We start from the raw sequence: 22,453 nt of genomic DNA on the forward strand, positions 1-22,453 counted from the left end.
ACTCAATCAAATACTATGCTTGGACAGTGACGGTCGGATTCTTTCCATATTGGACAACCCAAACAAACTCGATTCAGTATTGTGGACTTGCGGATGGATTATGTATTGGAATATAGTATGACGTTGGAGCGTCGAGCAGCTATCAAACCTATTTCTTACGCTACACAGTCTTCTTATCGACATTTGTGAGTGTTCAGCATACTCCATGGGCATTGTGGCAAATAAGCCAACCTATCCAATCGACGACCAACGATTATATGCCTCCTTGAGAACCCCTTGAGGGGAGGGGATGTCTTAGCTGCCTGTGGGCCCATCATCACCTCCAGCTGTCAGTTTACGTCGGTGCCACGGAACTTCTGGCGAATTACAGCGCACATTCGTCACGCACATCATGTTAAATCACACAGTATATACATCACCAGTGAAGGATAGCTTGCTTGCATTTTCGGGCACGCAGAAGTTACCCGTAGGATTGACAAGAAGGGATCAATCATGACGCCTTGGCCTGACACGGCTGAAACCGCTGGAAAACAACCAATGTAACTGGCACAACAATCAAGGCGAACTGCACATGACCCAAGACGACAAGCGACCTAATACGGCTGGAGGCGCGACTCGCAAACCGCCAGGCAGCCAGTTCACCCCCGCGGGGGGTCCACGGCCGGGCTCGGCTGCGGATGCCGTGTCGCCTGTGGGGGAGGATTGGGCAAGTCCGTTGGCAGCACCCCCTCCTCCATCCACGTCTGGCCACTTGAAAATTGCCGACATTGTGAGTCGGAACCGCCGCAAAATGAGTTCGAGCGCCGACTTGATCAAGGACTTTGAAGGCGCGATCCGAAAGGTTGTAGACGGGAAGCGCTCAGAATGCGACAAACTCAAGTACACGGTCGAAAAGAAGCGCGACGAGCTGGACAAACTAAAGCTGGCCCTGCAGGATCTAAGGGCCGACTGCGCAGCCTTGGGCATGAACGAGTTCCCTGACCCGTCGGACCGGTTGGAGTCCATCTCATCCGTGAGCCGACGGCCGTTGTATGCGAAAAAGACGGTAAACCGTGCAAGTTCAATGGTAGGTTACGTAGCATGTAACGATGTGTAGAACATTCGGGCGCTGGAAGAGCAATTGAGACTCAAAGGCGTCGACACGATCGCCGTGATGCGGAAAACCCTCACGTATGAACACATCAAGAAGCGCCACGAGGTAGACATACATTTTGGGTTTTATCATGCGTTAGAAACAGTTTTGTGATAGGGGGAGAAAGCGTGGTTGATTCAATCCAAGGCGGATTTGACCATCGAATTGCGAGAAAAACAGCAGCGTCTGCAGGAATACCACCGCGTCGAGTTGTCTGCTAGTGAAGCTCTGAACCAAGTGCAGGTAGTAGATAGATCCTTCCGTTTGGATCCTTTGGATGGGTATTTTTGTGTGGAGGTTTCATATGGGATGCGTTATTGTAGACCCGGCTTGTTCAATTGAAAGCCGACATTGCCGCGGAAATTCGATTGTACGAGACCGAGCTGCACCTTCGCCAGCGATGGGTCAAGGAAAAGGCCAAATTCGAAGCATTTTATGCCAAACAAGTATGTCTCTGCTACGGCAATGTCATGACGCAGCAATAATAACAAGAGCCCACGAAAACTGACTGGTCTTCTAGGTAGCCGACGCGGCAGTGACACCTGCTGCGTCAGCGTGCCTTCACAATGTGAATACCTCCATTGACAAACGAAAACTACAGGTCGATCGAAAGCAACCCTCCAAGCACTGGACAAAAGCGCTGACCGCCGTCGAGTACGAAGTCGCTACCCGCGAAGAACGGCAGTATGTGCCAGCTCGACATATCTCTGACATTGCACTTTGAGGAGATCAATCAGTCGGAATGGTACAGGCATAAAGACGCGTTTTGGCGCCTGGGGGTACCTGGGGGCGTCGTGAATCCCACCCAGATCATTGCCATGTGCAGCACCCACGCCAGTTTAAAACAAGAACTGCAACTTCGGCAAGCCGAACAAGAGCAAATTCTAGCCGCGACCAAGACGCGCATTGTATCCGCAACAGAAACGATCAGAGTCTGATGTATATATATATATCTGTAGGACGAAGTAAAAGCGGAACTGCAACAGTCCCAATTGGGTAGTGTACGGTCCAGCGACCGCGACCTCCACGACGCACAAGCCGAACTGGCCGTGGCCGAGAAACTGCTCCACAAAGCCAGGGAGGAGTACGAGTACATGCAGCAAGTGCTTGAACCAGTCAAAGCCGGCATTCAGCAGATCGTGGCCCAGGTGATTGGAAAGAAAGTCGACACGGACAACATCCACGCCATAGAAAACGCTTTGCACATGGTCGAAAAGGAGTTGCTGATCATCGTGCCCGACTTGACCGCGCCATCCAACGACGAGGTAGCCGCCATTTAGAGGAGTGTATTTACCGGAGTCTTATGTACTTATCTCATGTAGTCCACGTCCAACAACGGCCTTGGGGGAACTAGCCCCACACCGCATCCCGCAGCACCATCTCCCCTTACGGTACAATTGTTTTGATTGACATGGAAATGATTCGAGCCTCTTTGTTATGATTACTAGTTGGGCTATAGTCTTGACCATGGACTAATATGCTTGCTTTACTTTCCTCGGTAGACCCTCGCCCCCGGCGACGTTACGTCCAAGTACAACGTTCGCATTCGCCCAAAAGAACATATGCAAAAAAACGGTACGGTGGCAACTCCTGGTGGCGAGTCGTCGACCGAACGGGTTCAAACAAAGAAAGCCAGAGACAAAGCGGCAGGTATATTTGCATATATACACACTAACGCTTTGAGCAAAATACATGATTATTGTGCTAGGGATTTTGGAGGACGGGGACAGTGTCATCATGGACCGCGCCACTGTCAAGCAGCTCGCGTCAACGATGACGACGCAGCACGCGGCCAAGAAAAAGAAAGGCTAAGGCTTAAAAAATAGTTTTCTTTATCCGTCAAAGGTTATGTTGTTTTGGTCGTCGAGGGGGGGGTATAGAATCGAGCGTATTCGCTGTGATAGTTGCTCAAACACACACGGGAGCAAAACGAGTGCTTGGACATTGCGTCTTGCACCACCGATCCGGCTTTGTACAGACGGTAGCATTGCCAGCAACTGGCCTTGGCTTCCACGGGGCTGCCTGTGCTCGCCGTCGCTTGCTCTGGGCGTTCGTGTTGTTGCTGTGTTGAGTTGCCCCGCCACGCCTGCAACGCCGCGAGAAAGTTGGCGTGACTCTGCTCTTCGTCAAAGTGTCCCCCCAACAGCTCCCCCCCTTGAACGGACAGGGGCTCGGAACACTCTGCGAGCGGATTCGTCCAGAACCCTGTGTCGTCCTTGCCCTGGTCGTCCGCATTCTGCTGATCGGTCGCCCGCCAATCCAACAATGCATTCATAAACGACGCGTGGCTGTCGTCTTCGTTAAAGTCCCCGTCCGCCAAGTTTACGGGCACATCGCCTGAGGGGTTGGCGACGCCCGTGTCGGCTAGCGGCGTCAGTTGCGACCAGTGCGCTACCTTTTTAGACGGCACAACCACCGGAGCGTCGTGCAGCTTGTCGTCCAAGACTTCTCGCTGGGGGGCTGCTAGTGCTGGTGATTGGATGTGCCTGTGTTGATTGGATGGGGAGGCAGTACCACTACTGCGCTTGAGCTGTTCAATGTGTTGGAGCAAAAGTTTTCGGTCACTCGGATCGGTCACGTGGAGGTAGTCTAAGTCGGCAGGGGTGAGGTCCAGAAGCACTGATCCGCTCACTTCGTTGAACTCGAATGTGGTCGCGTGGTGACCAAGGTGAATAGAGGCCAGCCAGTCGGTCACTTGCGGCACCCCCCAGTCGCCGACCTTGGGGCGACTCGCCGCGGCATAGCTTTCCCCCTTCTTTTTCTTTTTTGATTTTGTCGAAGGGGTTTTGGTTTTGACGTCTTGGGCGTATTGCCGGACACTGCCCCGGTCCTCCCTCGCACTACGCCATCGGTTCCCGCCTTTCATCTTGGATTTGTCCTTGTCCCGCTGCTCTTGCTGTTGAGCCATGCCCATTTTCACATGCTTCAGCTGGGCCTCCATCGCCGACGCTTCATGTTCGAGCCGCTCGGACTCTTTCACCTTGTACCCGTGTTGTCCCGGCAGGGGCTTGGCTTTGCCAAACAGCCCTGGCACGGCCTTTTCCTTCATGGTGCAAACGACTGACTTGGACGGCGACGGAGCTCTCGACGCCGACTCGATTTTGCAGACGTCCAGAAATAGGTCGAAAACCGCCGTGGTATGGCCATTTCGCTCACTCAACTGTAATGAAAAAGCGAATTGGAAGTATGTAAAATAGGTGGTAGAGCGGCAGGATGTAGTGCTTGCTGCAGAGGATGGATACGTAGAGCATGAGTCGTGAATAACGTTACTCAAAGAAGACTTAACTCTTGGAAAAGCGAGTCCTGCTCCTAGTATCTTGTAGGTCGTGCTCGTAGTGGCAATGATTAACAGCGTCCGGGCCATAATAGCAAGCACGTAATGTCCTCTTAACATATCTACGTGTGGTACTCGTATTCGTGGTAATCACTTGACGGTTGTCCTCGAACTTCGTGGCGCACTGCCGCAAGCACTTGCCGCTTCCGATCTGACAGTGCCAAGGCTTCTACAACCCAAGAGGTGGCTGCTGCTGCTGTGTGTCCGACTTGCCGAAGCGCTGCTTCTTGCTGCCCGATGAGTTTCTCGAGTTCATCCAGCAACGAATGCAGAGGGTGTGGCAAGCTCCTCGGTGGAGCAAACAAGGGAATCACAGGCACCCCCGAGTCTGGCTCGTCCATGGAAAAGCGTCGTCGGCTATACCGATGCGATGTCTTGTCTGTGGTCGAAGTGGGCATGGAATGCAGTAGAAACGGCATCACTTCGTCCATGAGTTCGATGGCTTCGCACGTGGGGCGTTTCGATGGGTCCGGGTGCACCAGTTGCTTGACCACGGCAGCAATTTCTGGAGGCACGCAGGATGGAACAACGCCGTGGGGTGAGCGGACCTCCATCAGAGTCACGTGTTTCTCCATTTGCGTGGAAAAGTTGCAGAACAACTCGCACAACACGAGGCCGAGACTGAACACGTCCGACTTGGTGCTGCATACATCGCCCCGGGTTTGCTCTGGACTGCTGTACAATGGGGTGCCCACGCCTGCCAAGGACGACTCGAGGAGGCGGCTGTCGGTGGCTAAGCCAAAGTCGCCGATCTTGACACATGCGTCCAGCGTCAGAAAGATGTTGGCAGGCTTGATGTCTCGATGGATAAGGCCCTGACCGTGAATATACTTGAGGCCAGACACGATTTGCTGAAAGATGGTCAAGTTGGCGTTCACGTCGATGGACTGCCGCTCTACGAGCCAATGCTGCAGTGAATTGCCATGGTACAGTGCCATTTGGATGTACACGTCCATTTGAAGCGACAGGTTGGAGCGCGGAGAGGTTAATCTGGTGGGGGGGTCTGCCAACTCTTTTTTGACAGGGGGCACTGGGGAAACAGGGATCTGTGGCGTCGGTGGCGGCAGCAACACTTCGTCGACTCCGTTGGTACTGGTTCGATCAAATGAGAAGCCACACATCGACGACGATACTGATGCCACCGAATCGAACGAGGGCGCTCCTTCCACGTGCAAGATTGTCTGATTCGGAGCAAACGGTTTGTGTTTGTCGGACCACCCAAACGAATCGTCCGAGTTGTCCATGTTGGCGGTGCTGCTTTTGGCCGAGTCGGGCCGACCGGTGGACACGAGTTTGCCGAAGATCCACGTGTTGAAGTACCGACACACGTGTTCGTGGTCGAGGCCAGCGAGCAAATGCACCTCGCGGAGGATGGTTTCTCGGATTTCGTTGGGGTTGAAGATGGCTTTGGGGGTGAAATGCACCTGCTCGACTTTGACGGCATACTGTCGGTTGTCGATCTTGGAGCGACACTTGAACACTTTGCCAAAACCGCCCTCCGCCACGAGCATATGCTCGACAAAATCGGTCTCGAATGGATTCTGCCGCCCAAACGGGTACATGTCGTTCGCCGTGAATGACGACGAATATGACGGAACCTTCATCGGGCTGTGCGATGCCCCGAACAAGAGGGACTTGGCCGTCTGCTTGTTCATGGGCGACGACACGCTTCGCTCCAACGCCAGTTTGTCCAGCGGCAGCAGAGGCGTGTCTATGAACGGACCACCCGACACACTTGGGCGACGCATGTATTCGACGTGACAAAACGACGGTTTCAAAATCGGAAGTTTCCAACTTGATTGCATTATTATATTTCAGACAAAATAAGGAGAGTCAACTACATATTGTCGATTTGATACAAATTTGGGGAGGGGTGCAATCGAATCGCGCCGACCAAACCGATCCACAATCGATCTGATTGGTTGAATTTCATTGAGAAGGTTTTGATTGGCTAATAATTTTGAGTCATCTGAGGTAGCCAATCAAATCGATTTAAATTCCAACGAGAAACCACGCCACAACACGAAATTTTACTCGAAAGCACAATACTTCGAAGCATTTTTTAAAATACTTCGACTGGTGTTTATTAACACTGTAAATGTGAGTTCATTTATTATAAAAATCTTGTCATTTTTGCAGCAGTGCACGCACAATCATGACCAGCACGACGTTGGACGGCGAGAGCGTCGGGACCGCTTTGTGGGTCGTGCAACTATGTACGTCCTTCTCATGAGGCATCCCTCTACGGTGAGCAATGGACCATGGTTGATCCAACCCGTAGGTTTCATCGGCAGCCTCGCAGTGGCAGCGATTGTGTACACGTTCCACTACATGTTCGAAGTCAAAGAACGCGAGCTGTTTCAAAGGAAAGACCCGCCCCGGGATCGTCGTGACTACATGGAGAGTCGATGTTTGACGGACTAACGCGCGTGCTGCTTGCAAGGTATCTCAACACATTGCGTTATCTGTTGTTCCTACAACGCGCATTGTCGAGCATGATGGTGTTGAAAGTATCTGCCAACGGCGTCCACAAGGGAGTCGATCTCTTGCCTAGAATTGAACGCATGGATGATGATGCGCAGTCGCTCTTCGTTCACTGGCACGGTCGGCGCTCGAATGGCCACGACATTGAACCCTTGATCGGTGAGGAAGGCCGCGGCTTGGAGCGCCTCCTCGTTCCCGCGCACGACGATGCCTTGGATAGCGGTGGTGCTGGGCAGGAGCGCCGCCTTGGGAATACATGATGAGGATTCTACTTGTGCTCGGAAATGACCAATCAACGACTGGAGGGTATCGCGGGGGGCGTCGGCGGCGGCGCAGACTTGATGGGCGCGGCGGATCAGACGCATGTCATGGGGGGGCAACGACGTGCTGTAGACGAAGGGACGGGCGTAGTTGACCAAGTACGACTTGAGCGTGGCAGACCCACACACTACAGCTCCATGAATGCCCATCCCTTTGCCAAACGTGTACACTGAGCAAAACACTCGGCGTTCCAGGCCTAAAGCTCGGACGAGGCCCGCGCCACCAGGACCCAACACCGCCGTACTGTGCGCTTCGTCGACGACCAACGAGGCGCCGTAGGATTCGCATAGCTCCACCTATACAAGAGTGTAAGACGAATGAGGATGACATGGCGCAGACCAGAGTTTGAATGGGAGCAACGTCGCCGTCCATCGAGTAGATGCTCTCGACGACCACCAACACGTGACGCGAAGATGAAGACTGCGCTCGAAGAAGAGCCTCTAAATGTGTCATGTCGTTGTGTCGGAAGCCAAGAGCCGTCGCGCGGCTCAATCGGAGCCCTTCGCGGCACGAATTGTGGACCAGATTGTCGTACAACACGACGTCGCCGTCTTGCGGTACGCATGACATGACGCTCAGATTCGCAAGGTACCCCGAGTTGAATACGAGAGCGGATTCAGCTCCGTAGAAGGCGGCCAGTTCCGCTTCGACTTGGACATGGGTGCTGGAAGTGCCTGTGATCAAGCGCGACCCCGTAGATCCATGGGGTGACGCTGGGTTCTGAGCGAGTGTGAGCGCAGGATTGCGACTGAGACCGAGGTAATCGTTGGAGCAAAAGTCGACATTGGATGCAGGCAAGACACGCAGTGATCTCACAGTGCCATCGCGCTGCCGCCTCGCCACCGCCGCCGCCAGTGTCGCCTCAAGCGACATCTCTCGGGACATCGTGATAATGCAAGTCAAATTATATTCAACCAATCACGGTCAAATTAACTGAATAATTCCTCTATAAAATGTACAAGTACCTGTTGGTGTCAGTTTAAAGAGTAACCTTGTGTCAAGTACGAATAACCTGAGAGAGAGAGAGATGGCGTTAAGAACGATAACCTTAAGGCTACTTACTGCACGTAGTACTTATTGTATGGGTCTACTAATGGTACTGGTACTGGTAGTGCGTGGCGCTTACGTAAAGAAGAGTCTTGCCAGTCAAGTTAGTGCTCGCAATTCATGAAATATACTGTGACTAATTCCCATCTGACCAATCACGACGTGGGAGAGGGTCATTTGGTTTTATTTTAGCCAATTAAGGCACTATTATTTCACGACCCAATTATTCGTTTTGAGAGGAATACTGCCGTCATCATCTTTGCATTCTGTAATGGTGTCTAGGCTTGTTCGGCACAATGGGTGGGCGGCGGCGGCGGCGACGGTCCTCGCCTCCCTATTACACACGATGCTGCCGATGGTGGCACACGCACAGGACAGCACATGGACTTGCGCAACATGCTGTGAAAACAATCCATTAACGCCGGCCTTGGCATGCTGCAGCCAGTCGAGCGACAACAGCGTTCCGTACGGTGGGTGCATCGGCCTACCTTGCTGCAAACCAGGTATGTTGAATCATCCATTCCGACGGCGCTGCATCTATTCAATATCATGGTCTACTAGGACGGTTGGACTCGGACAAGTTCTCGTCCCTGTACCTGTGGAAGCCATGCTTGCCGTACGTGGGGTGCCAAGGAAAGGACATGTGCAACGAGAATCAAAGCATCGCCAAATCCGCGTCGCGACTATCATATCCCTCCGACCCGAGAGGAGCGTCATCGTGGACATGTACAGATCCGTGCTGCAGCACCGTGACAAGGGACAACACGTGGCGGCAATTGCCGTCACCTTCATCGTTCTCTCCGTTGTATTCCTCGTTCATTCCCAACCAACTCAACGCCCATGTGGTCGTCACGTTCGACATGCAAGACCTCCGCCGCGTCTTCTTCGTCAACGACGAACCCAGCGCCACGTCGATCCAGCAAGTGCTCCTCCCGTTGCCGACGGACTGGACATGGAACGGGAACTCGTCGACCTGCGGGATCCAGTCCCACGACGCATCTGGAAGGGTCACCTTGGGCCCCATGCTGTCCACACATTGCAATATCACGTTGATGGCCAGCCAGCCGTACGTTCTCGTCGACGCCAACACCCCGTCGGCGCTGAACGCGTCCGTCTTCTCCGTCCACTTGGTCAACCTCACTAGCCCTCGTGGCATGCTAGTGCCCCATGAACCTCCGAAACCTCTGCATTTCATCGCCAAGTTGCCCAACGTCGAGTTCCGAGTGTTCTCGTCGGTGCTGCTCGTCGAGTCGATTCAACCGGGCGTGTTGTCGGAAGGCATCTTTGCGCCTGAAAACGTCCTGCCGCAGGCCGTCGGCAACGCAACCCTTCGCTTCACAACGTCCGTGGCCTTGCCACGCGGCACGATCCTCCGTGTCAACTTTAGCCAAAGCGGGTTCAACTTTATCGACTCGCAGTGGTGGATTGGGCACCAGACAGACAACAGCCCATCGGCCTCCTTCACCCCGTCGGTCGTGCCTGCATCGTCATACGACGACAAGACCAAGGTGTGGCTGTTGCCGCTGCCGCTGCTCGTGGCCGCGCGCTCGTCCGTGCAGCTCCAAGTCGCCCGCGCCCGCAACCCCGAGGCCGCGTTCAAGGACTCGTTCGCCGCGATCCCGATGGACGCCATCGCCCCCCCGTCCACGTTTGTCGTGGCCCAGGGCACCGTCACCGCCACATTGGTTCGCGACGTGACTGCGTCGCCGCCGTCAAGTCCGTACAATTGGATCTCGCTCGTGCTGTTGATGCTCAGCCTCACGTTTTGCCTCGTGATGCTGTACAAGCACGGGCTGTTCTGGCACCCGTGGCACCCCATCGCTTTGTTCAGCGACTTGACGGCCGTCGCGTCCGTGGCCGGCCTCGTCCTCGGCGTCGTCAACAATGCGCTGTGGATCTCGGGTGCTAACAACTTCACCTTTTTCTACGTGAAAACCGGCGTGTCCAGCGTCGCGTTTACCATGCTCTTGTCTGTGTGCGTCCACTGGGGCACGGTGCTCAGCCACCGCGTGCGCAAGCTGCCGATCGCGGCGCTCGTAGGCGCGTTTGTGCTCCTCAATGGCCTCTTTTACACGTTTCAACTGGTCGTGGGGCTGCACCATCACGACGTTGTCGCCCAAGTGTACGGCGCCGAGCAGTCTGTCAACATGCTCGCCCCAACCTACCCCTGCAAGAACGGCCCGACGTTTCAGTTTGTGTTTTCCGATATCCAGCCGTACTACACCCAGTGCTACCTCGGCCACTTGGGCTTGCCGGACGTGCACTTTTTCACGTGGTTCTCCAACGCCACGTACTCAATGTTTGCGCTGCTCACTTTGGGCATTCTTGGCCTCGGCTACATGGTCATGCAGAAAGGATCCAAGATTTTGCACCTGATTTCATATTCGCGGCAGCAGATCTACCTGATGAAAGCGCTGCGCCTGTACACGGCGCTCGTGGCGCTTGTCACGGCCACGTACCTTGTCGCATTTTCGATGCAGTTTGTCCAAGTGGAATTGCCCTACTATTGGTGGTACCTCACCACGGTGTGGCTCCCGCAGTGTATCCCCCCATGCTCGTTTATATTTCTTCAATGGAACTCGGCCACCAAGTCGTTACGAAAGGAAAACAACTCGGAGCGAAGTGACACGGCGGAGGATGCGATGGTGGCCACGCCGCGCATCACAACGTACGACCCGTCGACAACATTAACCCTCTCGAGCAAGTCGAATGCCCACGACCGCCACAGCCTCCTCCATCCCGACCCTTTTGCCGTGTCTTCTCTGACGACCAACGACACGTCGTCCACCACTGATGAGGACGATTCCGCGGTCGTCGTCGGGCTGAGTCTACGTCTGGTGCTGCCGGAGCCCCTTCCCCATGGCTGCTACGTGGCCATCGAGTCGCAGAGTCCATTGGACTCGAAGTGGATTCGCGTGGGCACTACCGAGACTTTGACCGCGTCCCCCCCCACTACTTCTACTAGTAGTAGCAGTAGTAGTAGGTATGTCGTGATGTTTTTGTCCGTGGTGCCCGTGCCCGCGTCGTCCGGCACGGTTCGGTTCCTCGTGTTTGCCGCGCGGGACCCGTCGCAACGATCGAGTGACTCGGACGACGTGTCATTGAATAATGACGACATGTCGGTGCAGTACCAAGGCATCGTGGACGGGCTAGAGTATCTGGACGACGACGCGAGCGATTCCGACTACGAACAAGGCGGCGGCGATGACAACGACCCCCTGCTGCGACTGCTCCAGCCCCCGGATCGATGTGTGGCGTCGTTTTCTGTTGAAGGATGTTTCGACTATTACGGACACTCGACGACGTTAAGAGCTACCCACAGTCGGTTCCAGTCTTCTGCTGCATGCCACCTTGTTGTGACGGTGGTGCCGTGTCGTCGTCGTCCGTCGTCAAACGACCAGGACATGACGACGATGGTCGCGACGTACCATTTGCAAGACGTGTTGGTCGTGGAAACGTTGACTGAAAGCGAGTACTCGAATTCTATTCCAGGGCAGTACCTGGACATTGTGCTCGCGCGCCGCACCAAGGCGTACTTCCAAGCCAGTCGCGAGTTGGACCAGTTTCTGGCCATGGAACACGCTCGACTCCACCAAGGGGTCACCGCCGCCGCGGGCATGGGCTCGCTGTACGAGAACCTGCTGGAACAGATCCAAGGCGAAGCGGACCGAAGACAATGTCGAGACTGGTACGGCCGTCTTCTGATGTGTCCATGCTACTGTAGCTACGCTTGGTTTTGAGGTGCTCCTCTCTACATATGATGGCTTTGGGTCGATAGCATGTATTCTTGTCCTTTTACCCGACATTTGGACTTGTGTGTGTGCTAGAATCGCCAAATCGATCGATCGACACGTTGTCCTGAATACTATTTTGTATGTGAATGATGGTGGCTGTATTCACACTAATTCGAGTCGTACACTAATTGAAGTCACACTCGTCCTGAATACTATTTTGTATGTGAATGATGGTGGCTGTATTCACACTAATTCACGTCGTACACTAATTGAAGTCACACTCGAATTCGATGTCGATATTGGTTTCCTGCAATCGGATGATGGGGTCCGTCTTACTACTGTATTTGTGTCGATTCTTGTTCTAAATAGTTCATTTGTGTCGATGATATATATTTCCTCCTCCAGTCTTATTTAATACGTTATTATAAAAAATAAATATATTTAATGAAAACAAATTATTCTATTATTTTTATATTTTCCATGTGTGTCGCTCTCTAATTTAGTCGAAATCCAAACTAATATGGATGCGTATGAAAATGGCGGTTGCAGGATCTATCTTGCCGTTTGTGTATGGGTTGGACTACTCATAGGTTGTACCTAGGCTACAAGCACGTGTGACAGTGCGCAAGGCATACGTGAGTCACCTGCGACGATGTCGCCATGCGACGTGGGCACGAGAACATGCCACGTCATGTCCGAATCGGTTCAAAGGCAGTTTGCTCAAGAAACATGTCGAGTTGGCGTGCATTCCGTTGAATTTGCACTTGCAGACAATGCACGTTGCCCCAAAACCTTCGAACCTCCCCCCTTCCAACCTTTATCCCCATCGCATTTCCCAGCTACATGACGTTTGTTTGTACGACACGACGACCGTGGGGGCGTTTGCCGCCCACGTGTACGAGTTCAAGCAAGGGGGGGTGTTTTCGCTGCGCCAGGAAGCCAGCAAGTGCAGTATATCGGGGGGGAGCCAGTCGTCGTCGTCGTCGTTGTTTCCCACCACGTGGCAGTACTTGTCGCAGGTCGAGCGCCGCCGCTGCGACTTGGAGTGGACCGTGCACACCCGCCTCGACGTGTGCGTGCCCCAGGCACTGGCGGCCCTTGCGACAGCGTTGACGGCGACCCTACGTCGGCTGGTGCACCAACCGCTGCAGTTTGAGCGCCTGATCCAGCTGGGCTTTGTGTTTCACGTGGAGTCGCTGCTCAGCACGTACGGCGCCGAGCTGGGCATGCTGGAAGACATGATGGAGGCCATGCAAACTGTGGGCACATTCCGCATCCTACTCGTGCCCCATGCCGACAATGCCAGCGACACACAAGGACAGGTCGTGGAGAGTGTCGACTTGTACACGAACGTGGACGATGCCGTCGCCGGCCACCGCCGCCACGACCACGCCAAGTCGGACGACACGGTAAACCAACGTACATATATCCTATTTATCATCCATACTTGGTATATCTGTGAACAATATGGGCTTTCTGAATGCGTTGCAGTTGGAAACTTTATAAATATATATATATATTTATAGATTTGATGGTCTGTACTATGTGAAAGAACCTTGCATATGTCTGGATTTCAAAAACGAGTATCATCGAATGGCTTGGACGCGTTGTACGCATGTATATATATATATATATATACAAGACAATATTATTGATCATGGGGGGAATTCTGACAACAATTTTGATACATATCAAATTTATTTAAAAAATGAATAGGACTTTGTGCTGCGGGTGGTCGTGCGCAGCCGCGGCAAAGTGCTCATCCCCAAGCGCTGTTTGGTTTCAATCCATCCGTTGTTGTTCAACGTTGGCATCAACGACAAGCAATCGCTAGCCAACATGTCGATGGCCGCGTACCCGAAGAAGCTGCAAGACCACATCAATGACTCGGCCCTCCAGCGCCTCAAGTCAGTCGTCGCCGCCTTCTGCGACCTCGTACCCGCCGACACGAGTGCCCGCGTGCTGCTGCAGGAGCTGACCGACGCCGTCCACGTGAGCAATTCCGGACGCCGCAAACACCCCCAAGTGCTGCAGGCCAGCTCCCGCCTCGTCCGGCACTTGGACGGCGGCCGCGTCACCGTGTGCACGAGCGGCAAGGACCGGACGGCCATGGCGGTGACGTTGGAGCAAGGTACGGTGTCGTTCGTTGGCTAGTTGTTTAGCTGGAAAAATACTCGTGTATCAATCAGTTGTATATGCTGTGGATTCCCCCCCTCGTCCTCTCTAAAACCACATTCAATGAATTAAAATCTCTTGGCTCGGTGTAGGCATGCTATTGAGCTGGCACCACGACTTGGCGCTGGAGAACGTCCCTGACATGGTGGCAACCATGCGATCCAGAGGGGTGCGCATTGAAAATTGCCGCAAAAACACTGGCCGACGCAAGTTTGCCTCATTCAACCCACTGCAGCGAAGCATGGTGCCAGAGCCGTACCGATGCCCCCCCGAGACGGGGGGACGCCACCTGTCGTGACCAATGATATCGTTCGATTCCTACCAATCAGCGATTGCGTTGAGGACGCCGCAGTATTATTCTTATTTAACACCCCAATATCTAAATATTATTTATTCGTGCAAAAAAGGAAATTATCGTATCGGCTATATTTCGAGGTTATTTCGACATGAAAAGATCAAGATACTAGGACCGTTTGCTTGAACACTCTCTCAAGTGTTTTAGTAGACGGGGGTAGCCGATGCCGACGTTTCCAATGCCTATAGGAAGCAATGATGAAAGGATCCCTCGATGGCGGATACGTACTTGTTTGACGGGGAGGAGCCACGTCCAGTCAGCACTTGTGGTGGGCAAGAGACCCATGGTCCCGCACTTGTAGAGCGCGACCCCGATCGCCACCAAGTTGGCCACGACAAACGTGACCTTGGACTGCGCCAAGTTCATCTTGCCATCTTCAAGCGATGCAAAGGCTAATGGTGGAAGAAACGTGTGAGGCGATTGCGAGGGTGGGGAGAAGACGGTGCCATTGTACCGCCGTTGACGTTGAAGAGCGCTTTCAGAGGGTTGAATATCGCCATGGCGGTAATCATGATGCTGAAAATGTTGATCGACGACCCACTCATGTACATCATGAGACCGGTCTGGAACAGGCCTTTGAACGGTGCTTGGGCAATCTCTGATGCGCGCTACAGCATACATGCGTCAGTTAACGTTCGCATCACGGTCTGTACACGGACGCACATACCTTTTGCTTCAAGTCGAGCGTGTCGTTGGCCGAGGTTGTGGTCACAGCATTGTGCTCCTACGATGCCTATGATGTGCCATCACGCCACAGACAAAGCACGTACCAGGGCCACGTGTTTGTTGTACCCTAGAGGATCGGCAGACCCGGTGTTAACGTTCAAATCGTAAGCCCACTTGCGAACCATGCTGTCAAGGCGGCGGCGGAACTCTTGTGTGGCAGTCGGCTTATCTTGTCAGGTGCCGTCCCGCATATATTTCGCACGATGGATATCCGGCATTCACAACGATTTTTCCGGATAAATGAATCCTTTATTAAACCTACGTTATTTCACATTTGAGAAAGTCAGGCTGCAAGGATTTGTACTAACGTAAAAAACCAATTTAAGATAACTTTTTTGGAGGCGTCGGAGTAGAATGGACATAACTTTTGAATCCGTTACGATATTTGAGTTTTCAATAGTGATTCCAATAGACAAGACGCGCCTCTTTCAGTTCATAATCGAATCATCAGTTTAGGCGATGAACTTCACAGATAAATTTATTACTTTCTAAGCATTTGTACTCACATTTTGATAACCAATTTAGGATAACTTTTTTTATCTTAAAGTATGTATGTGTTTGTGCATTGAAATTTTGTGTTTAGGGTAAGCGGTTACAACAGGTTGCATATAATTTATACAAGGGTACTGTTTTATAGAGTTAAATTTCTGTTGTGGAGGGATGTCCACCGAGTTTAACTCTCGACAAAACCTCAGATCCAACAATGTGGCCCGTGTCGACTAGGGAACTTCAACCCAATCTTGAATGACTATTACCAATGGCTTCTACGCCGTTTTTGCATTTCATTCACGTGACGGAATGGCCAGCATTATATGATAGAGGTTTTGACTCGAACAAATAACGAGGTGTGATTGGGCAATACAAAGTTATCCTAAATTGGTTAAGTTATCTTAAATTGGTTTTTTACGTTACCTCCGATTGGAAATGATTGATAGGTTTCACTTTATTGGCCTTGAGCCCTTCCTTGTACAACCAATTTTGACTGAGATACTGTATTGCTTTGACGATGGGTACACGTATACATGTACTGACTGCCATGTAGGGAATTTCACTAGAAATCCGATTTTAAAGCTCTGAGAGTCCTAATTAGAGTATCTGAGAAGTTATGGTCGAAACCGATCAGGAATGATGCTCAATTTTCACTGTGCTTTCGTATAATATCTATACATCCATATCTGATTTCTCCTGAACTTATCGGATTATAGAGGATTAGGCGGAGGTATGCGGTTTAGCAAATATTACAATACCTGTATAATGTAATAATTATTGTACGTAATAGGTAAAGCTATCGATCATTTCCAATCTGAGGTGGTATGTTTTTCTGCTGCTGTTCCGACGTTGTCACTCGTGTTGTAGCGGGTATAGTACCGGTACACCCAACTGGATACAGCGTTGCGGTCGACAACTTCAAAGTGAACTGGGATGTGGAGAGACCCCCTCATCTGCTTCGTTTTTCTATGTCCAGGGCTGTGTACACGTTTCTCCGGCGTGCTTTTCATACTAGTACCATAGGTATTCCGTCTACCCCGGCCAGCACTCCAATCCCCCCACGACCAAAAATCAAGCGAGATCGAATCATCGAACAAATGGGTTCTTATAACAGAAGACAATCTGGTCTGAATGTCCCCAGATTGATTGTCCATGATGATGGCTCAATGATGGTCGCCTAATTTGAATGCTCATTTGTCAATTAGTTATGCGCAGAATTGCTCACCATCTTGTTTGACTCAATCCAAATATGTCGTTCTTCTTAAGATATGCCACCAAAACTGCACTTTGAACACTGAAATTTCATAATAGCCTTATCCTGTAGTAATATAAATGTTACAGCACCAAATCATTGTCTCGGGGAAAGGTCATCAAGCACATGCTCGTGGCCGCCGGGACATCGTCGTCCTTGCCTTCGTGGCGACGGTGCAAACTCAAGTACAGTAGCTACTGTACTGCATTTATATAGCTGTTGAATAACTAGTACGTACGTACTGTAGCTACTGTACTGTACGTAGCTTGCAACTTGCACGCTTGCAGAGCGTTATTTACCAATCTCCGAGACAATCGGTCACTCCGCGGCTACCCGACAGTGGGATGATGGATGGCCCGTCGCACATCGTCTCCATGGATGTGTCCCTGCAATACAGTACCGATCAGCAGCATCAGTCCAAGCTCCATTTTTCCACTAGCCATGGCGGTATCATATCAATCGGTGAGCGCGGCCGACGACTTTGAGTCGCGGAGCCACGAGGTCCACCCCCAGGACAACGCTGGGTTCGTGTCCCGCATCCTCTACACGTGGGCCACGCCGTTGCTCTCGCTCGGCAACGCGCGGCAGCTCTCGGCGCGCGACATTTGGCCCCTACAGGTCGACAACCAGTGCAAGACAGTTAGCGCCACGTTCGAGCCGCACTTCCAGCGCACCCGGTCGATTGTTCGTGCGATCGTGGCTTCGTACGGATGGCGGTTTCTCGTGGTTGGGTCCATGCAAGTGCTGACCGTGGGCTGCACTTTGTACGGCCCTGTGGTGCTCAAGCGGATCCTCACGGCACTGGAAGTGCCCGACTCGTTCAACCTGCGCGGGGTGCTCGTGTCCATCGTGTCGCTGTTCGTCGTCAAGGTCGCGCAAGCCGTCATCACGGCGCACGCGACGTTCCAGAACCAACTGGTCACGGTGAAAATCACGTCCGCATTGCAGCACTTGCTGTTTCACAAATCGCTCGTGCTGGACGCCAAGTGCCGCCGCGAAAAGACCGCGGGGGACATCGCCAACATGTTTTCCACCGATATCCAAACGATGATCAACTTTTCCATCTTTGCCAACCAACTGTGGCTCATCCCTGTCCAAGTCGCTGTGACACTGTACATGTTGTACGACGTCATCGGATGGGCGACGTTTGTCGGCACCGGCGTCATCTTTGTGACGCTGATCCTCAACAACTTTCTCGCCACGGCGCAGCGCAATGCGTTCAAGGAGCTCATGACCCGCAAGGACGCGCGCATGAAGTCTATCAACGAAGTGTTTGGCGCGATGCAGATCATCAAGCTGAATGCATGGGAAGAGAAGTTCCAGGACAAAATCAAGACCGAGCGCGACAGCGAGCTCCAGTCGCTGTGGCGAATCTTCACCGTGTCGAGCTCTATGACTGGGTGCTTGTACTCGGCGCCCGTGCTTGTGAGCGTCGTGTCGTTTGCCACGTACACGATCGTGATGCGCCAGCCATTGAACGCGACCAAGGTGTTTACGGCGCTCACGCTGTTCAATTTGCTCAAGTATCCCATGCTCACGCTTCCGTCGATCATTGCCAACTTGATGCAAGCCGCGGTGGCCCTTCGCCGCATCATGGATTTCCTCAACATGGACGAAAAGAAGACGCACATCGTGCTGACCCCTTCGTCTGCCCCCGCTGAGATGGTCGAAGTATACGCCAATGGCAATGTCGACATTTGCGTGGACAATTGCAGCTTTGGCTGGGACGCTGGCAAACCTCTGTTTAAGGACGTCAACTTGACCGTCAAGCGAGGCGAGTTTGTGGTTGTGCACGGGTCGGTGGGCGAAGGCAAGTCGTCGCTGTGTGCCGCCTTGTTGGGGGAAATGGACAAATTTGGGGACGGCACTGTGTTTGTGGGCGGCCAAGTCGCGTACTTTTCCCAACAGGCGTGGATTCAGAACATGACCATCCGTGAAAACATCCTCTTTGGCAAGCCCTACGACCGCGTCAAGTACACCAACGTGTTGGAAGTATGTGCGCTTTCGAAAGACCTGGCGCTGTTTTCTGCCGGTGACCGGACCGAGATTGGCCAGAAGGGGGTCAACTTGTCGGGGGGACAGAAGGCCCGCATCAGCTTGGCCCGGGCGTGCTACAGCGACGCCGACATTTTCATCCTGGACTCGCCCTTGTCTGCTGTGGACGCGATCGTGCAAAACGAGATTTTCACCAAGTGTTTTCTCGGATTGCTGCGCCACAAGACAGTCATATTGGTGACGCACTCACCGGAAATCATCGCGTCCAAGTGTATCGACCGGATTGTCGAAATCAAGAGCGGCCACCTGATTCAAACCACTGTCGTGGACAGCGACAAGGCCGACCAGCCTATTCTCGTCTCCCCTCTGTCCGGCCGCCGCGGCTACCGGGAAGACGAATCGTCGTCCCCCCTATCCCTGGACCAACCGAGCCACCCCAAGCAGTGGGACCTCCTGCTCACCCCGTCGGTGGCCACGCCGTTCCCCCAGCAGTTTGAGGGCGTGCCCTTCACACCGTATCCCAGCGACGTTGGCAGCTCTGGTCCGAGCTACGAGGAGCAGTCTACGGGCAAACTCGTCCAAGAAGAAGGCCGGTCGCAAGGTCGCGTCTCATCCAAAGTATTTGACTCGTACTTGCAAGCGATTGGCGGGTGGAAAATGCTGTTTGTATGGGTTTCCTTCTTGGGGGTGTGGCAGGTGCTGTCAGTGTCTAGCGACTTTTGGCTCAGCTCGTGGAGCGCGTCGACCAAGATCGTCACGCCCGACGAATTCCTCGATCAAGCAGGGTACTACTTGTGCGTGTACGCTGCCTTGTCGTTTGGGGGGATCATCATGACGGTGTTACGAACGCTGTCCATCTACTCGTCGGGCCTTCGCGCGTCCCGCCTGCTGTTTGCGAACATGACGGCGGCTCTCATGCGCGCACCCATGACATTTTTCGATACCAACCCCCTTGGCCGCATCCTCAACCGGTACTCGAACGACATCAACACGGTCGACACTGCGATACCGTTCAGCATCAGCGCGTTCCTTGCTATGATCTTCAACGCCATCTTTGCTCTTGCCACGACTTTGTTTGTGGTCAAGTCGTTCGGGCTTTTGATTTTGCCGCTGCTGTACGTGTACAAGGTCATCGGGTCATTCTACGTCCAACCGGCGCGGGAAATGGAGCGCGTAAACAAAACGACCAAGTCCCCACTCCTGAATTTGATCTCCGAGTCGATTGAAGGCACGCTCGTGATTCGCGCGTTCGGCCCCAAGCAGGTGCGCCGGTTCCAGCGCATGCACTTTCGCAATGTTGACACTAACAACGAAGCATCGTTCGCGGCCCAAGTGATTACGCAGTGGTTTTCGCTGCGCATTCAGCTGCTCAGCGCGTGCCTCTTGCTTGTAGTGTCCGTGTCGTTGGTGCTCATGCGATACTATGTGAGTCCGGGGCTCATTGGGCTCGTGCTCAACTACTGCTTTACGATTCTGCCCATGTTTGAATGGATTGTGTCGACGTGGTCCCAGCTCGAAACGGCCATGGTTGGCCCCGAGCGTGTCTCCGAGTACTGCAACATTGAGCCCGAAGCCCCCCGTGTGATTTCCGGTGCTGTAGCCAAGGACTGGCCCACGACCGGCGAAGTCGAGTTTGCCCACATGAGTTTCCGATACAAAGAGAACGACCCGATGGTGCTCAAGGACGTGAGTGTGCACATTCAATCTGGTGAAAAGGTCGGCATTGTGGGGCGGACGGGGGCTGGCAAGAGCAGCCTGACCATGGCGCTGTTCCGCATCAACGAACTGGCGGGGGGCAGCATCAAGATCGACGGCGTCGACATCTCCCATGTTGGCGTCAAGACATTACGGAGCAGCATTGCAATCATCCCCCAGGCCCCCGTGCTGTTTAAAGGCACATTGCGCAACTACTTGGACCCGTTCGGCGAGTTTGCGGACGCCGACTTGTGGGGTTGTCTGCACAAGGTGCGACTGGCCGACCGCATCAGCGCCGTGGACGGCAAGTTGGACAGCCCCGTGGAAGAGAACGGAGAGAACTTTAGCGTGGGCGAGCGGCAGATGTTGTGCATGGCGCGGGCGCTACTCCGCCAAGCGCGCATCGTCGTGATGGACGAAGCCACGGCGGCCATCGACCACGAGACGGACCAGAACCTTCAGCGCGTGATCCGCACCGAGTTTGCGACGTCGACTGTGCTCACAATTGCCCATCGTCTGGACACGGTGCTGGACGCCGACCGCATTCTTGTATTTGACCAAGGCCGACTGGCCCAATGCGACACCCCCGCGGCGCTGATCGGCGCAGGCGCCGGCATCTTCTATGAATTGTGTCACGAGGGCGGGTACCTAGACAAGATGGTGGTGCCCCCACAGCACTAGGCAAAGTGCATTTAGAGGGTAATAGGGTACAAATAAAAGGAAGAATATATGTGAGGTAAACTGTCCCATGTGTGTTGAGTTGGAACTCTTGTGTTTAATATGTATGGCATGAACCATGCATTACATATTGTACAGTAATGCGAGGCTTGAAACGAGAAACTTGAGAAGTTAAGGGCGATCACTGCGACGCACGTTAGCAAATATATATATACTAACGTTACGTAGTAAGTATATACATACTAGTACCATATATATATCTTCACGGATGGACTTCCGTTTTCGAGCGACAACTACCGGGACAGGTCGGGGGGCTTTACTACACTGCTGTACTATTACCAGCGCGCCGTGAACGAGTTCTTTAACAGTTATTACTACCGCCGTTCAGAAATGATTGATTTGGATTTGTCGACCTTTGAACAAGTGTGTATCTCGGCTACAATAAATTATTGCCTGGATTAAAGTATATATGTAGGTAATAATAGTACGAATCAAGTAAAAACGAAGCCAATATACTGTATATAGCTAGCTATATATACATATAGCATGCCACGGCCGCAACGGGAGGAGGCATGCTATCTACTTGGCTAGTTCGACGGGTCCACTCGGTCGCTCGGGGAACAGCGGCATGCCCAGTTTGAATCGACGGATGTCCTTGATGTACACAATCGCAGGGGTCGCATTCTCTTTCAAATCCAACGCGATCGACGCCAGCGGCCCCAGCACCGCGTCCACGTCACCGAGTTCACTTTTGAGAGCAGGAACCACATGCTGATGGCCGAGGAGGTGGACGCTGCACTTGGCTCGATTGGGGCCGAGAATAAACTGGTCGAAAAATGTCAAAATATCGCGAATCGTGAGCGTGCGCACGACGGCTGCGAGGTCCTGGCGACGAGTAAACAAGTACGTTTCCGCGGAAATTTCGCTCCAGAAGCGGGAACATTCTTCGGATGCTGCCTTGGGCTTGTCCAGGAGTGCATCCACCACCGCTTGGATGTTTTTCTAAGTACCATATATATATATATATATATATATA

General features: G+C 53.0%; 9 protein-coding genes across 9 annotated transcripts in view; 4 read left to right on the forward strand and 5 right to left on the reverse strand.

Moving 5' to 3' along the window:
- Positions 1-543: 543 nt before the first annotated feature.
- H257_07255 (hypothetical protein) lies at positions 544-6,258 on the forward strand. The gene is made up of 10 exons (XM_009832716.1): positions 544-1,045; positions 1,097-1,198; positions 1,250-1,375; positions 1,456-1,578; positions 1,653-1,816; positions 1,884-2,040; positions 2,092-2,397; positions 2,455-2,523; positions 2,635-2,782; positions 2,841-6,258. The coding sequence occupies exons 1-10, from the start codon at positions 572-574 to the stop codon at positions 2,942-2,944; spliced, it is 1,773 nt and encodes a 590-aa protein (XP_009831018.1). The 5' UTR covers positions 544-571; the 3' UTR covers positions 2,945-6,258.
- H257_07256 (hypothetical protein) lies at positions 2,971-4,181 on the reverse strand (the record flags this gene model as incomplete). The annotated part of the gene is made up of 1 exon (XM_009832717.1): positions 2,971-4,181. One exon carries the CDS (start codon positions 4,179-4,181, stop codon positions 2,979-2,981), a length of 1,203 nt encoding a protein of 400 aa, XP_009831019.1. The 3' UTR covers positions 2,971-2,978.
- H257_07257 (PEK protein kinase) lies at positions 4,501-6,234 on the reverse strand. The gene has a single exon (XM_009832718.1). It carries the CDS (start codon positions 6,212-6,214, stop codon positions 4,529-4,531), a length of 1,686 nt encoding a protein of 561 aa, XP_009831020.1. The 5' UTR covers positions 6,215-6,234; the 3' UTR covers positions 4,501-4,528.
- Positions 6,259-6,621: 363 nt separating the features above from the next.
- H257_07258 (hypothetical protein) lies at positions 6,622-6,890 on the forward strand (the record flags this gene model as incomplete). Its single annotated transcript, XM_009832719.1, has 2 exons — positions 6,622-6,682; positions 6,748-6,890. The coding sequence occupies 2 exons, from the start codon at positions 6,622-6,624 to the stop codon at positions 6,888-6,890; spliced, it is 204 nt and encodes a 67-aa protein (XP_009831021.1).
- A 10-nt stretch (positions 6,891-6,900) lies between these two features.
- On the reverse strand, positions 6,901-8,156 carry H257_07259 (8-amino-7-oxononanoate synthase; the record flags this gene model as incomplete). Its single annotated transcript, XM_009832720.1, has 2 exons — positions 6,901-7,567; positions 7,611-8,156. The coding sequence occupies 2 exons, from the start codon at positions 8,154-8,156 to the stop codon at positions 6,941-6,943; spliced, it is 1,173 nt and encodes a 390-aa protein (XP_009831022.1). The 3' UTR covers positions 6,901-6,940.
- A 438-nt stretch (positions 8,157-8,594) lies between these two features.
- On the forward strand, positions 8,595-14,634 carry H257_07260 (hypothetical protein). The gene is made up of 5 exons (XM_009832721.1): positions 8,595-8,821; positions 8,880-12,006; positions 12,654-13,461; positions 13,769-14,183; positions 14,320-14,634. The coding sequence occupies exons 1-5, from the start codon at positions 8,665-8,667 to the stop codon at positions 14,523-14,525; spliced, it is 4,713 nt and encodes a 1,570-aa protein (XP_009831023.1). The 5' UTR covers positions 8,595-8,664; the 3' UTR covers positions 14,526-14,634.
- On the reverse strand, positions 14,624-15,496 carry H257_07261 (hypothetical protein). The gene is made up of 5 exons (XM_009832722.1): positions 15,353-15,496; positions 15,250-15,306; positions 15,037-15,190; positions 14,811-14,974; positions 14,624-14,764 (listed from the first exon to the last, which is right to left on the reverse strand). The coding sequence occupies exons 1-5, from the start codon at positions 15,431-15,433 to the stop codon at positions 14,726-14,728; spliced, it is 495 nt and encodes a 164-aa protein (XP_009831024.1). The 5' UTR covers positions 15,434-15,496; the 3' UTR covers positions 14,624-14,725.
- Positions 15,497-17,490: 1,994 nt separating this feature from the next.
- On the forward strand, positions 17,491-21,488 carry H257_07262 (hypothetical protein; the record flags this gene model as incomplete). The annotated part of the gene is made up of 1 exon (XM_009832723.1): positions 17,491-21,488. The coding sequence occupies one exon, from the start codon at positions 17,491-17,493 to the stop codon at positions 21,418-21,420; it is 3,930 nt and encodes a 1,309-aa protein (XP_009831025.1). The 3' UTR covers positions 21,421-21,488.
- A 362-nt stretch (positions 21,489-21,850) lies between these two features.
- The window catches only part of H257_07263 (hypothetical protein), a 6,601-nt gene continuing 5,998 nt past the window's right edge, over positions 21,851-22,453 (reverse strand). Inside the window, exon 5 of the mRNA XM_009832724.1 lies at positions 21,851-22,419. Coding sequence (XP_009831026.1) covers positions 21,997-22,419 — 423 coding nt within the window. The 3' untranslated portion in view covers positions 21,851-21,996. The remainder of the gene's footprint in view (positions 22,420-22,453) is intronic.

This window comes from Aphanomyces astaci, assembly GCF_000520075.1.
Source record: "Aphanomyces astaci strain APO3 unplaced genomic scaffold supercont1.15, whole genome shotgun sequence".
In the NCBI taxonomy this organism is placed as follows: domain Eukaryota; phylum Oomycota; class Saprolegniomycetes; order Saprolegniales; family Verrucalvaceae; genus Aphanomyces; species Aphanomyces astaci.